Source organism: Etheostoma spectabile, chromosome 7, assembly GCF_008692095.1.
Source record: "Etheostoma spectabile isolate EspeVRDwgs_2016 chromosome 7, UIUC_Espe_1.0, whole genome shotgun sequence".
Lineage (NCBI taxonomy): Eukaryota > Metazoa > Chordata > Actinopteri > Perciformes > Percidae > Etheostoma > Etheostoma spectabile.
Window position 1 is genome coordinate 29,291,938 of NC_045739.1, and position 15,228 is coordinate 29,307,165.

Consider the following 15,228-nt stretch of genomic DNA (forward strand, 5'->3'; position numbering starts at 1 on the left):
CGAGCCACATCAACCAGATCCGACTGGGGGATCCCGAGGCGTTCCCAGGCCAGGTTGGAGATATAATCTCTCCACCTAGTCCTGGGTCTTCCCCGAGGCCTCCTCCCAGCTGGACGTGCCTGGAACACCTCCCTAGGGAGGCGCCCAGGAGGCATCCTTACCAGATGCCCGAACCACCTCAACTGGCTCCATTCAACGCGAAGGAGCAGCGGCTCTACTCCGAGCTCCTCTCGGATGACTGAGCTTCTCACCCTATCTCTAAAGGAGACACCAGCCACCCTCCTGAGGAAACCAATTTCGGCCGCTTGTACCCTGGATCTCGTTCTTTCGGTCATGACCCAGCCTTCATGACCATAGGTGAGGGTAGGTTCCGATATAGTTTCACTTGAATTATTTTTAGAGGTCGAAGAAGTCAAAGTATCAGGTATTTCACAAGAAAAATGGCAAAATCTGATAGAAATATATATGATTTTGTTTAGCAGAAGGGTCTGGGTGTCTCCTCAAATACTTGAAACCCTTTGACTGGGTTCCTGAATTCCAGTCCAGGAACCACAGATGGATCACACATTAAAGCTCCTTCACATGTAGACATTTCAGTTTTCTAGCCCCAGGTCAGCTCTAAATATTAGACACTACTGTTATATTGTCGGACTCATGTATCATGACAATCTGCGCACAATTTGCACTGTCTCAGTGTAGGAGAAAACCATGCTGTGCATAGTGAACTAAAATTTGGTGGAAACAAGGTGGGAAAAAAAGTCCCTGGTGTGCATAGGAATCAGTAAATTCATATTAAAACACAGTATGTACAGTATAATTAATGCACAAATGCAGCGCCTTCAGACTTCAGATTGTTTTCCTCTCAAGGTTGGTGCTGGTGAAGCATTGTGACGTATAAATGTGGCTGCGTGGGCGTGAAGCACAATGAATGGTTGCCGTCTTGGAAGGTCAGGACGAGGCTTTGTTTGAAACAAGCAGGAAGGGTGCTAATAATGATTAAAAAAAATTTAAAAAAGGATATCTATCCAAGAGCAACGCAAAACCTCTCCTCCAATGAACCCGAGTGCTCTAATGCAACAACCCTGCATCCTCAGAACATTCAGTGGGCGAGGATCACAATGAGTATGATGGCCTTTTGTTGAGGCGTATCTTGGAAAGATAAAAAATAAGCGCTTTGGATGAATCTTCACCATCAGTTCTGGTGAGACAGAGGCATAGTCGGATACAGCCTGGACTATTTAGCAGACGTTCTCACAGTTGATACCGCTCACCATGGAAACATCTTTTTCATCGGCCACAGTCTAGGCGCACAAACAAAGACAATGAAAATCATCCCTCATTCAGATTCAGAATATAGGCTAATTGTTCCTGGAGAGAATACACAATCATATGATGGCTGGATTTCAATCAGGCCCTAATAAAGGGATTACAACTTCCTGTTTTATTTTATAATGTAAGAAGCATAAGCATTGGTTGGTTGCATAATGTTTGCTATACACGTGGAATCTGTGAGATTCCGAAGTGTTTATGTGATTTATGTTCTTTATCATGCAGATTAGTTAACCCTCACCAATAACATTGAAAATACCTTCAATTATCATCACTAGTATGTTTTGGGGATTCTTCCTTCAGAGTGGAATCCAGATTCTCTTTACAAATCAACTTTTATTCATCCAGATATTGTACCACATGCATATGTTTGAGATTTAAAGAATTAAATGGGTTTTTTTCTGGTCTATTGAGCGATTGGATGCCGCCTTAAACCCATTTCTCGCTTTACACAAAAGATTCCGCCGCTGCTGCTTGAAAAGCCTGGTACAGAGGAGCAGTTATTTTTGATGACATTATTTTTCTGTTTGTGTTGCATCCAATTTTCTCTGTTGAGTTCTATCGTGTGGTAAAAAACAAATGGCATGGCTTTGCTAAAGCATCAATATTAAATGCTAGTTTTGAGTACATGTTAACAATCTTAACTAGGTTTATGTTTGAGTCCTCGCTGTCCTCTTTTGTCATGTGGAACACATTTTAAGGACCTCGTACTATATTTGTTTTTGCTTTATAGTTTAAAACGAGACTAGGTGACTTTAGGAAAGTAGAAATGAGAGATTTCTTTCACAAATTAAAAGTTGAATTCATAAGGAATAAATACAATACAGTCAGAGGTTTTGCTGCTACAGCCTCTTATGTCATCACAAAGTACGGTCTAGACCTGCTCTTTTATGAAAAGTGCAATGAGATAACTGTTGTTGTGATTTAGCGCTGTATAAATAAAATTGAATTGAATTGAATTGAATTAAGGTCTGGTATGAAGATCCGAAGTTTATGGTTTGTAATGTTAGCGACCTTTAGATAGCTATTGCCGCATGACACTTCTTAATCATCTTCCTGACTTCATGACTCTGCTCTATTTGAGTTACACTTGCCATTCTACTGTACATTTCATTTGTAGCCATGGTAAGCAAAAGTTACATCATTTCACTTTTTTATTGCAGGAAGGTTTAAGTATACAGTGGCTCGCATGAGTTAACACATCCATGCTAAATTTGATTGAAATGTGAAAAAAAAAAAATCTTTTGGAAATTGATCTTAATGCCTTAATTCAAAACATTTAGGAAACTCCAACCTTTTAAGGACACCAATTGTCTTTATGAATGAATAATGTATTGTAAATAAATAAATATTCTTCCTTAAAATACAGGGGGCATAAGTATACACACCCCTCTATGTTAAATTCCCATAGAGGCAGGCACATTTTTATTATTAAAGGCCAGTTATTTCATGGATCCAGGATACTATGCATCCTGATACAGTTCCCTTGGTCTTTGGAATTAAAATAGCCCCCCCCCCCCGCAAGCATCACACACCCTTCACCATACATAGAGATAGTCATGGGGAACTTTCCATAAGATCATCTCTCAATGCAAATCAAACCAGCTATTAAGCTTACTGAAATAACACCATGCCAATCAAATGGTGAAGGGTATGTGATGATAATTTTTTTATTTTTTATTCCATAGGTCAAGGGAACTTTATCAAGATGCATCGTATCCTGGATCCATGAAATAACTGGCCTTTAAAAATAAAAATATGCCTTCTTTGATGGGAATTTAACATAGGGGTGTGTATACTTATGTCCCCTGTATTTTTTATGAAGAACATTTATTTATTTACAATAAATTATTCATTCACAAAGAAAATTGGTGTCCTTAAAAGGATCTATTAAGGCAATAAGATCAATTTCCAAAAGATGTGTAGACTATTCCTCTTTTTAATCAACTTAAGCATGGGTGTGTAAACTTATGCAAGCCACTGTGTCATATATATATATATATATATATATAATATCAGACCATGAGCTTAAGGAACTTACTTGTTAGATTCAACCACCTTGTATAACTATTCTAATTGGTTCCAACTGCTCAGTGTTTTGTGTATTTATCACCGGGTTTTGAAAGATTGGTACTTCCATAAGAAATCACAAGCCATTTTGACTCCGTAGCTGTTGTTGGTCAATGTTCAGTGGAGAGGAAACTGTCAAGAAAACTTTTCATTTCATGCAGTTAAGGGTACAAATCTAGACTAAGAATAATACACAAATGTGCTTTTGTTGTATATATGTTCAGGAACTAAAATGCATACAGCGTAGGATGTACGGCTGTAACAATATGCGATATTAAACCAAAAGCGCCTGTCCTGTGCTTTCCTGTGCTTTCCTTTTGGAAGGCCGGCTGCCAAATTTGCCCTACCATCTTACTAGCTAATTAATTAGCCTGAGTTAAAGGCAGGCTCTCCGTAAACAGAAGGTAGCGGCTTGTGTCTGGGGCATGCGCCAGTGTTTAGCCCGCCCCCACATTTGGCGAGTGTTTCGGACCCTGCACAGTACTGTGAAACAGTAGCCATGTACTTTACTTTGTAAATGTAAGAGAACATGATTGAAGAACAATTTTCAAGATTCTCGAATCATCTCCACAATGGAGTTTAGCTGTTTTTCGACAGTAGGCTACTTTGTTACAAGAAACACAGAAGTGTTATAGCTTTGGCTATTTATTCAGTGATTTCACTTAGGCATGTTAATAATTAGCACAGTTAATAAAAAAGAAAAGTCTGCGAGGTCTACAGACGGTCCAGAATGCTGCAGCACGGATTCTTACTGGATCATCTAAATACAGACACATAACTCCTGTGTTGGCCTCACGTCACCGGCTCCCCATCCAGGTTAGAGCAGATTTTAAGGTCTTACTTTTAACTTACAAAATAGTAGATGGCCTTGCACCGGTATATCTGTCTGATATGTTAAACTCTTATGTGCCTTCTCGGTTGCTGCGCTCCTACGGGTCAGGATTGCTGACTATACCAAAGGTCAGAAAGAAAACGGTTGGGGAGCGAGCCTTCTCGTTTCGTGCGCCAACGTTATGGACCAGTCTTCCAGTGGATATCAGACTGGCGTGTTCAATTGGGGTCTTTAAATCAAAGCTTAAGACTTACTTATTCACCGCTGCGCATGAGTCCTAAATGCTTTGATGTATTTGTTTAGTGTTATTTACTTTTTACTGTCTCGTTTTTAAATTTTTGTACTGTTTGCACTGTGTTCTTGCTGTAAAGCACTTTGATGGAAAGCGCTCTATAAATAAATGTATTATTATTATTATTATTGTTTTTTGGTGTTCAGTTTTTACAGGTTTTTGAAATTTTATTAAATAAAAATATATTCTTTTTTCTCAAAATCCCCCCCCCCCCCTGAGGTTTGTATTGAATCGTGGGGCAAAAACCGTGATATGAACCGAGTCATGTGTTTGGTGTATCGCTACAGCCCTAATAGGATGTCATTTGTACTGTTAGGGGGTCTATTTCCTGTTAAGTGATCCAGCAATGTCAATCATCCAGGCAGGCCATATCTCAGAATGCATCAAAAGTAGAGTCTTTATTGATGAGTGGGCAAAAGAACCACCTCAGTTAAACTGTACAGTTACAGAATATCATCTCGCGAAGGAATGCCAGACATAAAAATTAAGGACTTCCCGTTTTACTTCGTCTTTCCGTATCAACATCTGTACAAGTTGTAATCCCCAGTCTTGAATCTATGAAATGCAGTGGAATGCATGCTAATACAGTATGCTGTGCAAGTGTCCACATTTAGAAAATTGACTGCACAAATATATCTATGCCTAACATACTGTAGGTCTGACATTTGTATTACATGAATCTTAATTTGGAAAGACAACGTCATGAACTCTAAGCCGGTTTCCACTCACCAAACATCTCTGTGGTCCAGCCTGAAAACGTTTGGATTTTGAACTTCCTGTGATCCAGGACACCCAAATGGCGACATTAACGTTGGGAGGGAATTGTAAGAGAGCCCGGTAACATTCAAGTTTCCTTCCCATTAAGTGCCACTTCATTTCTTCATTTTTTAAAATTTTTTTTGTATTCTGCTGAGAGCATAACAGTACTTTAAAAACATTCCCAAGACCATCATTTGCAAATGTTCATTTGCTAATGATTTTTTAAAACGACGTCATTTACATCACCTTTCAAGTCTTTAAATCCTTTGGCCTGTTTACACTGCACAAGTGTTGTCTTCTAATTATTATTCGGCCGTCTTTTTTCTATAATCCATCTGTACTTCACATTTTAAACAAATCAGACTACATGTTCAGTTACGGAAATCCGTTTAAAGGATACATTTCCATACAAAGCATGATTTGAAGACTCCAAGATGAGGCTGCTTTCATATTGACTCAATATTACTGAAACCTATTCTATCATCATTATTTCTCTCGTCTTTCTCCCTCCGCTCCTCTCTACTCTGTCTACCGCTTCCTCTCTCTCTCTATCTCACACACACACACACACACACACACACACACACGCACGAATGCTATATAAAAACACACAAGCAGGAATATACATTCCTGTACAGTCTGTACAATATGAAATCAAGTCATATTTCAAAATAGTGTCATCTGCTTAACATGTATAGCTTACAAATGAAGGAAAACAGGCATTTTTTTTTTTTTTATGATACAAAGAAACCTGACACGCCCTAAATCAAGTCCAAAAAAATCAAGCATGTTAGGGGCTTCTCGGGTTCACAACAGCTATTTAAATGTATCCAAGGTTATCGGGTCCATTCGAGATTCTGCAGTCTTCTTTGAATTACATGAAAAGGCGTCCGGGGTGGTCTATCAATCCATTCAGACCCTTTAAGTTCCTTGATGTGTTTCAGAGTTAGTGACGCTCTGATCGACACTTTCTTTTCACATTCCGCAGCACATTTTTTCAAGGATTTCAACCCTCTTTGTGTCTGTTTTGTGCCTCATGTGACACAGAAACTCATTCTCAGTTAAAAGCTCTGGGGCGTGTCCCATTGAAATAAGGCAACATTATTTTAAAATGGCATCTGTCACACTTAGTTGGAGCGGTGATAGTTGTGATCTTTCCTATTTATTAATCATACAGTACATCATCAGAAATACAAACCATTACAGTGTTACCAGGGCTTTTTTTTTACTGCCCTGTTACCAGGGCTTTTCCTCTGCACCTGACACATGTATTAAAATAACATTCTTAATAAGCCTATGCCTGCATTTGTTGGCAAAAAATTGATTTTGTTGTGCAAAACAACAAAACAGACACTTAACCAAGGTGCGTTACATCACTTCTACTCTCCAAGTTCTCCCTTTAAAACATGAAACATTCCCTTCATTAAGCTCCTATATCTTATCACATGATGCAGTAGGCCTCATCCTGGGGAAGGTGTTGTTTAGTCCTCCAGTAAGTGGGCAGGTGAGCTCTCAGCACTTTCCTCAGGTCCTCGTTGAGCAGGAAACAGAAGATGGGGTTGACTCCGGCTTGGGCGAAGCTCATCCAGACAGTGATGGAGAGGTACCTGTGAGGGATGCTGCAGGACTTGACAAACACCCTCCAGAAGCATGCCACGATGTAAGGAGCCCAGAGGACCAGGAAGAGCAGGGTGATGGTGTAGAACATCCTGCCCAGCCTCCTCTCTGACCTCACCTCTTCCATCCCGAGCAGCCGCCGGTGTTGATTGTGTAAATTTTGCCTGATGCCCAACAGAGTGGGTGGCATGGGGCCACGACCGAACCCTGCAATCCAGTTAGCTGCAGCCTGACCTGTGGCCCCAGGACCGTGGAAGGTCCAATTCTGGCTGATCGCTGGCACGAGCTGGACAGGTTTCATCTTGCGGTGACGGTACTCAAACAGCAGCAGCTTGGCGTAGAAGCCGTGCGTGGCCAGGACCACCACAGCCAGCATGAGCATGAAGCCCAGGGTGTCGTTGGTCTTCAAGTAGCGGTGTTCAAAAATGCACTGATCCTCATCCCGGATGAACTTGTATGTCCCCACATCGAAGACGGGTGGGAACGCCATGGCGACGGCCAGAGTCCACACCATGCAAATGATGGCGGCGCAGGTCCAGATGGTCATGCGCTTGGCGTAGAATCGGTGGTGGGCGATGGCAAGGTAGCGGGTGACAGCCACGCAAAACAGCATGAAGGCAGCGTGAAAACAAAACAGCACCGCCATAAAAGCCACAACTTTACAACTCAAGGCACTGTAAGTCCAGGCCGAGCTGTTGTGGACGGAAACCAGCACAAAGGGGAAGCAGGCGGCCGAGCGGACTGCATCTGCCAGGCACAGGTCCAGGAGAAAGAAGTAGGAGGCCTTGTGAAGTGTCCTGTCTCGTAGGACCAGCAGGGAGACCAAGAGGTTGCCGACGAGGCTCACACAGATGATCAAACCCAAGAAGACCAGCTTAAAGTAGGCAGACACATCTGTGGCAGAGATTCCTCCGCTGGTGCCGCTGCCGTCACTGTTGCTGCTGCTGCTGCTGCTGCTGCGGCCACCTCTTGCCATTCCGCTCTGCGAAGCCAGCACAGCCAACAAACTGCCAGGGCCATCGATGGCAAAGCTCTGGTTAGCCATTCTATTACCTTCCACGAGAGCCTGCCTGGTTCGGCCTGGCCCTTTTATAAACACTACTGATCCTCCTACAGCCGTCGTCTCCCACGGCTCTCTCGTCTTTACAATCCGTGAGGATCTTTTCTACATGACAGATTCATCTTTCCTCTTTGTCCACAAGCTCACCACCTGTGAACGGAGACACATTTTGAGGAATGAAAAACAAGATGTCTGACTTGCCGGTTAGGTCTAAAACAGTCCACTAAACGCAAAAGCAAACTTACATTTAGCAGTATGGATATAGAAGTGCTGTGTTGGGCAACACAGTGGAAATCTTTGCCTTCCTGTTTCTCTAAGGCTGGGATCAGATCAGCAGCTCTACAGCATGCCAGCTCCTTGGCTCTCTCAGTAATTACCTTGCCCGTTGCTAAGATACAACAGCTCACATACTTTGTGCAAGTGTGGGTGTTTGAGTGAATGCATGGGGGTGTACAGCAGGATGGAGCAGACACAGTACAACCAACACTGGGCATGTCCAACAAACAGAGATCTTGTAAATGAGCAAAGAACATGTTATGCTTTCTCTCTGCTGCTCTGTGCGTGTGGTTGTGCGTGACACCCAGTTAAAGAGCAGAGGGTGTAATCTGTACCATTCACAGCACTTAACAAATGGGAGAATATAATGGCAGAGCAGGCAGCCATTTGTTGTAGTTTTTTAAGCATAGGCCTACGTGTGGGAATTGTACTCAACAGTTCTCATTGTGATTATCATGGTCAGGCCTCGGTGTTTCAGCTAAGAGCCTACAGTCAGCCTTGTTTAAAGAAGACATGATGAAAAACATGAAAATTCAATTTAAAAAAAAACAAACTAATTTAAGATGCAGCCTCTTCTAAAAAAGTCATGTATAGGCGTACAGTGATAATGAAACATAGCCGTGCTTGTCTGGGTGGGCCTTGCCTATGTAGGCCATAAAACACAATATGATCTGCTGTAACTGGGGGCCTGTGTTCATCCACACAGAACAGCCCTCTGCCACCTTGACAAATATCATCTCACCTGATTAGATGGCTGCCATGTCAGCTAGGCCTGACACAGGCTTGAGTGAAAAACAGATGAACAGGTGTCAAAATCACCTCTGCTGTGTGTGTGTGTGTGTGTGTGTGTGTGTGTGTGTGTGTGTGTGTGTGTGCGCGAGAGAGGAAGAGAGAAAGAAAGAGAGAGAGAGAGAGAGAGAGAGAGAGAGAGATGATAACCTACCTTTCATTCCCTCATCTTTTTTGGATCTGCTCTTTTCCCAAGGCAAAAAACCCAAAAAATGATCCCAGTCGCTTCGTTTCACTGTTTGTTAAATCGAGAGAAAAACACATAATAAAGCCTCATGCTCGTGCTGCGCTCTCGGGCTCAAACAACACCTGTTATGCATAAATCCATCGCGGAGGAAATCGAATTCGAGCAACATATAGCCCAATAAACATAAGACGGCAGAGGCTATATCTAAAAAAAAAAAAAAAAAATTATCAACAGCTGATCAAGCAATCCAGGGTGAGGACTCTGGCACATTTAAGAGATACAAAAAAAACAAACATCCACCGCCACCCTTTTACAGTCTCATACAGAGGGATGTGTTCATTTGTGTCTGAAAATCATCGGTAAAAACAGATTTTATGTTGCATCACGTCGAAGATAGATTTCCAGAAGGCTAGAAACAGACGCGATAAAAAACCATATCTGGTTCACATATATCCAAACGATGTCAGATCGTCAATGGTTACAATAACCCACCCACAAACGTTAGATAGAGGGGAAAAGGAGATCGCGCATCCCCTAAACGAATCGTCTTGGCATGTATATTGGCTAGTGGCACCAGAGCAATTAGTCCACACAGACAACAGCCTCGATCCGTCTCTCTCTCCCATCTTTCAGTCCAAACAGGCGATGGATTTACCCTGAACTCTTAATATGCAGTATTTGTGTTGCGGTCCAGCGAAGGTGGACTACATTTTAAAAGTCCACAATGAAAAAAAAAAAAAAAAAAAAAAAAAAAACGCCTGCGTGACAGAACAAATACATTTCTGACAAATCCAGCGATGTCACGGTGGGATTCACGTCGCCAAAACGCTGTCGATGTCACGATTTGAAATAAAAAAGGAAAAAAGGAAAAGAAAAACAACGCGGCTGGATTAGGCGAATTATTCCTGAATAATCCCAATTATGGCTGCTTGCAAGGAGGCAGCTCGCACATTCGCGGAAACCGTCGGTTTTATTCGGAGAGAGAGAGGAGAGAGAGAGAGAGAGAGAGAGAGAGAGAGAGAGAGAGAGAGAGAGAGAGAGAGAGGCGGATCTTTGCAGTATTGTGAGCTGAAGTAATGTTGTGTTCTGACCGTCTCTCTCATCTATGATGCTGTCTGTGTCTCTGTCTGTCTGTGTGTCTGTCTATCTATCTGTCTATGTGTCTTTGTCTGTCTATGTGTCTGTCTGTCTGTCTGTCTGTGTGTCTCTGTCTGTCTGTCTGTCCATCTATCTGTCTGTGTGTCTGTCTGTCTGTCTGTCTGTGTGTCTCTGTTGTCTATTTTGTCTGTCTATCTATCTGTCTGTGTGTCTGTCTGTCTGTGTGTCTCTCTGTCTGTCTGTGTGTCTCTCTCTGTCTGTCTGTCTGTCTGTGTGTCTCTATTGTCTGTCTGTGTGTCTGTGTCTGTCTGTCTATCTATCTGTCTATGTGTCTTTGTCTGTCTATGTGTCTGTCTGTCTGTCTGTGTGTCTCTGTCTGTCTGTCTGTCTGTCCATCTATCTCTCTGTGTGTCTGTCTGTCTGTGTGTCTCTCTGTCTGTCTGTGTGTCTCTATTTGTCTGTCTGTCTGTGTGTCTGTCTATCTGTCTGTGTGTCTGTCTGTCTGTGTGTCTCTCTGTCTGTCTGTGTGTCTCTGTCTGTCTGTCTGTCTGTCTGTGTGTCTCTCTCTGTCTGTCTGTCTGTGTGTCTCTATCTGTCTGTGTGTCTGTGTCTGTCTGTCTATGTGTCTCTCTGTCTGTCTGTCTGTGTGTCTCTGTCTGTCTATCTGTCTGTGTGTCTCTGTCTGTGTCTCTGTCTGTCTGTCTGTCTGTCTGTCTGTCTGTCCATCTATCTGTCTGTGTGTCTGTCTGTCTGTCTCTCTGTCTGTGTGTCTCTCTCTGTCTGTCTGTCTGTGTGTCTCTGTCTGTCTGTCTGTCTGTCTGTCTGTCTGTCTATCTATCTGTCTGTGTGTCTGTCTATCTGTGTGTCTCTCTCTGTCTGTCTGTCTGTGTGTCTCTATCTGTCTGTCTGTCTATCTGTCTGTGTGTCTGTCTGTCTGTGTGTCTCTCTCTGTCTGTCTGTCTGTGTGTCTCTATCTGTCTGTCTGTCTGTGTGTCTGTCTGTCTGTGTGTCTCTCTGTCTGTCTGTCTGTGTGTCTCTCTGTCTGTCTGTCTATCTGTGTGTCTCTGTCTGTGTCTCTGTCTGTCTGTCTGTAAAAACTGTCTTTCATTGGTCTCGTGCTGCCCTTGGACACACACACTGGGCTGACTGGACCCACAACGGTACACACAGAACTGACAGGGCTGTAGCAAGGGATTGTGGGTTCTCTGGAGGAATATTGGGCCTCCTTTTCTAAAAGAATACAATAGTAAAACTTAAATTTACTTTATGTTTTCGTTTCTATTTCTGCTTTCTATTTTCATGTTTTTTACATTTAGACATTTCTGCATTGTTAAAGCAGTCTTGTTTTAATTCGGATAGCCCCATATGACCTACCTACAGAAGCAAACCAGACCCTCGGCGAGAAGATAGGCTATGTCTTAATGTCTGTCCTGGGTCTGATTCCCGGTGAAATCAGACGAGACGATTCACAACATGCAGACCAGAAGAGCCTATTTTTCCATTTTCCTAGGCTAAGTTTTGCAGTGTTAGCCGTGAGTTTAAAGGAAGCAGGAGGAGATTTTTCCTTAGAGAATTGTATTTTTGACGTTATATTTTGTGGTTTTGGTGAATACGAGGGCAGGATCAGCAAAAACAAAACAAAACAAAACTGACTGAAGAACAAAACAAGCTAAAAGGGCCAGTGATAGAGGACGGGTGAAAACTAGTGGTGGGCGATACTGCAAAATTTGATATCGATCCGATACCAAATACATATAGGGTCCGTATTGCCGATACCAATACGATACTTTTTACTTAAAAAAATACTTTTGTGTAGGGGAGAGCATTTCATTATTTCTGAGGTGAATGAATGATCAATTCTTTAGGCAATATTTTTTTATTAATGTATTGAAGTGCACAAAATTATTAGTTATTAGGCACTGTAGAATGAATACAGCGAGTCGCTGCTCCTCTGCGCGTTGTGTCAGTGAGTCACGTGACGACACAACAACGAATCACAGCAGAGGAGCAGGAGGGGGAGGAGGAGCAATGTGGGCCAAGATGTGAAAGCGGCGTTTGCTCAGGAAGGTGGAAGACACAAGCAAAGTATGGTGAACGTAGAGGAGAGATATCTAAATTAAAATATCGATTCAATTACAGTTGTATCGATCAAATACCAATACCAGCGTTGGCATCGATACTATCGATATTTAGATCGATCCGCCCACCCCTAGTGAAAACACAAGTCAACCTCGGTCGCTCATCCAAAAAGTGAGAGACTGGAATTTGCTTTTGTCCACAGGGGCCGCCAAAATCAACACAAAATGGAGGTATCATGTAGTGGCTTTAATTTATTGCTTGTAAATGCTCACATTGAAACTGGTCACTCGCATGTTGATCATTTTTTACCAGGCATCTCAATTTTTTGAAACATGTTTTATCCTATCTCATTTTTCTCATTTCATATATTGTGGGAGTGTGTACATGAACGTGAGTGTTGTTTTAGAGGCTGCACTAGCAAATTTCAATGGACGGTTCTACTGCACAATGACAATTAAAGTCTATTCTATTCTAAAGCATGTGTATGCATGAATGCTGTATTTGACCACTTGCATCCTAACTGAAAAATCTCAACGACATTGGATAGAAATGACATTTATTACAGACATTCATGTTCCCCAGAGGATGCAGCCTGAAGACCTTTCTTCACTATAAGGTTGACATTAGTGGTTTTGAGTGAATGAATCTGGTATACATTCATGACCCCCTCAGGATGAACACTATTGGTAAACCTCTAGTCTATATTTTTGATGTTCCACTTCTGGGATTGCTCTGGTGCCGCAGGAAATTCCACCGGATGCGTAAAGTTAAACTCCGGTGGATTTCCGAGGACTATGGTTACCTGGTCCTCAGATCTCTGCAGGGTAAATCCAGACAGCTAGCTAGACTATCTGTCCAATCTGAGGACTATGGTCACCTGGTCCTCAGATCTCTGCAGGGTAAATCCAGACAGCTAGCTAGACTATCTGTCCAATCTGAGGACTATGGTTACCTGGTCCTCAGATCTCTGCAGGGTAAATCCAGACAGCTAGCTAGACTATCTGTCCAATCTGAGGACTATGGTCACCTGGTCCTCAGATCTCTGCAGGGTAAATCCAGACAGCTAGCTAGACTATCTGTCCAATCTGAGGACTATGGTCACCTGGTCCTCAGATCTCTGCAGGGTAAATCCAGACAGCTAGCTAGACTATCTGTCCAATCGGAGTTTTCGCTCGCATTAACAATAGCTCTGTGCAGAGTTTAGCGCCGGCCATGACAATTCTGATTCTGGTTTAAAGAAATGCCAATAAACCAGAGCACGTTTTCCCCCCATCCCAGAATGCTGTGTGGACTAACCAGACCCTCCTCCGCTCCGCGGCATGTGATTGGTCTGGCAAAGCGAGGCTAGTTAACCCCTAACTTTTCACTTCCCTCCATCATCAACTTAACTTAAACATGACATTCCCATCAGCCTGAGCTTAGTGCAAGTGTTCCCATACTTACCAACTAAACTAAGATGGTAAACAATCTACATACTGAACATGCATGTTAGCATAGGGTGACCAGACGTCCCTGGTTTCCAGGGACAGTCCCCGATTTTAGCGACCTGTCCCCGGCTGGATCTGTCCCCGGAAATGTCCCCGGTTTTCACTGTGACTGACAGACCCGAAATTGGAATGAAAGAAAGAAAATACTGACCAACGGAGCCGATAATCGCACACCCAACACACGCAGGCTCCAGAGCCAGCGGTGCTCAGAGAGGTTTTAGAAGCCGTATTTCACGATGCTAAAATCACTGATTATTTACATGGAGTCTGGTGGGTTTAGCGAACACAAATTCGCAGACTTTTGTTTTAAAAGGATCTTAATCTTTAACTGAAAGGTCGACCTCCTTAGAAATCCTTTCCATAATGTTGTCAGACACTTAGAATATTAATCTGAGTCTGTCAGCAGCAAAACGAGCACTTTTATGAACGTAAATACAAGCTGGACAATTATCCTATTAACTTCCATTGCAGCGATCTCGTTTAATACTGCATTAATGTCAAAGGAAAATATGTCCTCAATAGTTTTTATTGTTTCTGATTCTCAAGGAGCTGATGCAGAAACGAGCCTTGAGCAATAAAGCAAAAGCTGTCAGTAGTTCAGTACATTACAGCATTATGAAATATTGAGACTTTCTGTCTTTAAATAATAGGACTTTCTATTTTGAAATATTAAGACTTTCTGTCTTGAAATATTAGGACTTTTTATCTTGAAACATTCCCCTCTGAGTTGTAGTGGAGTAGGAAGTAGCAGCAGGGATGGGTCTAGGATCAGACCTGGGGGGGGGGGGGGGGGGGGGGCTCAGCCCATAATGAGAACAGCTCTAGGTCTAGTGTCCCCGTTTTGAGTTTAAAAAAAGTAAAAACATTACTTGTTTTGGAGGTAAATACGCTTCTGAGCTGAAAATGTCCCCGGATTTTGTCTGAGAAATCTGGTCACCTTATGTTAGCATGTAAACATTCAAGACGTTATTTAGCTCAAAGCACATCTCTGCCCAAGGTAGTGAGGCTGTAGTGTGTCTTTTTTTACTTCTAGGTAAACAACAAGCATTTTGGGTATAAAGGTTTGTCAGATAAGCAGCAGGCCTACATTTTTTGGGGGTTTTAAAGTAAATGTTTTCAGTCAGTGGATTAATAATAACTTCAGATTGTGTAGAATTGTGATGGCTTGGGGGATGGCCTAAACAGAACAAAACTTGGACTAAAACAAATGAAATTTGTGCTAAATGATGGCTGTGATAAATTACATGCAGCCATTAAACATCAATGGACCATGCCACTATGCCATGTTGCTTTCATTCTGTCAGAGATATTAATTAAGTAAAAGTGTTTTTTAAACAGTTTCTTATGATGAAA

The 15,228-nt window shown here is 42.3% G+C and overlaps 1 protein-coding gene across 2 annotated transcripts; it reads right to left on the reverse strand.

Annotated features, from left to right (window-relative positions):
* Positions 1-4,896: 4,896 nt before the first annotated feature.
* Positions 4,897-10,206, reverse strand: LOC116692802 (probable G-protein coupled receptor 173). 2 transcript variants are annotated; one of them, XM_032521338.1, is made up of 2 exons: positions 9,179-10,206; positions 4,897-8,109 (listed from the first exon to the last, which is right to left on the reverse strand). In XM_032521338.1, the coding sequence occupies exon 2, from the start codon at positions 7,942-7,944 to the stop codon at positions 6,724-6,726; it is 1,221 nt and encodes a 406-aa protein (XP_032377229.1). In that variant the 5' UTR covers positions 7,945-8,109; positions 9,179-10,206; the 3' UTR covers positions 4,897-6,723. The 2 variants fall into 2 exon arrangements, with proteins under 2 accessions (XP_032377229.1, XP_032377230.1); XM_032521339.1 differs by lacking the exon at positions 9,179-10,206 and adding an exon at positions 8,205-9,092.
* Positions 10,207-15,228: the final 5,022 nt, after the last annotated feature.

Excerpts from the sequence above, each read along its gene's own strand:
- LOC116692802 (XM_032521338.1), bottom strand. The coding sequence starts at position 7,944 with ATGGCTAACCAGAGCTTTGCCATCGATGGCCCTGGCAGTTTGTTGGCT.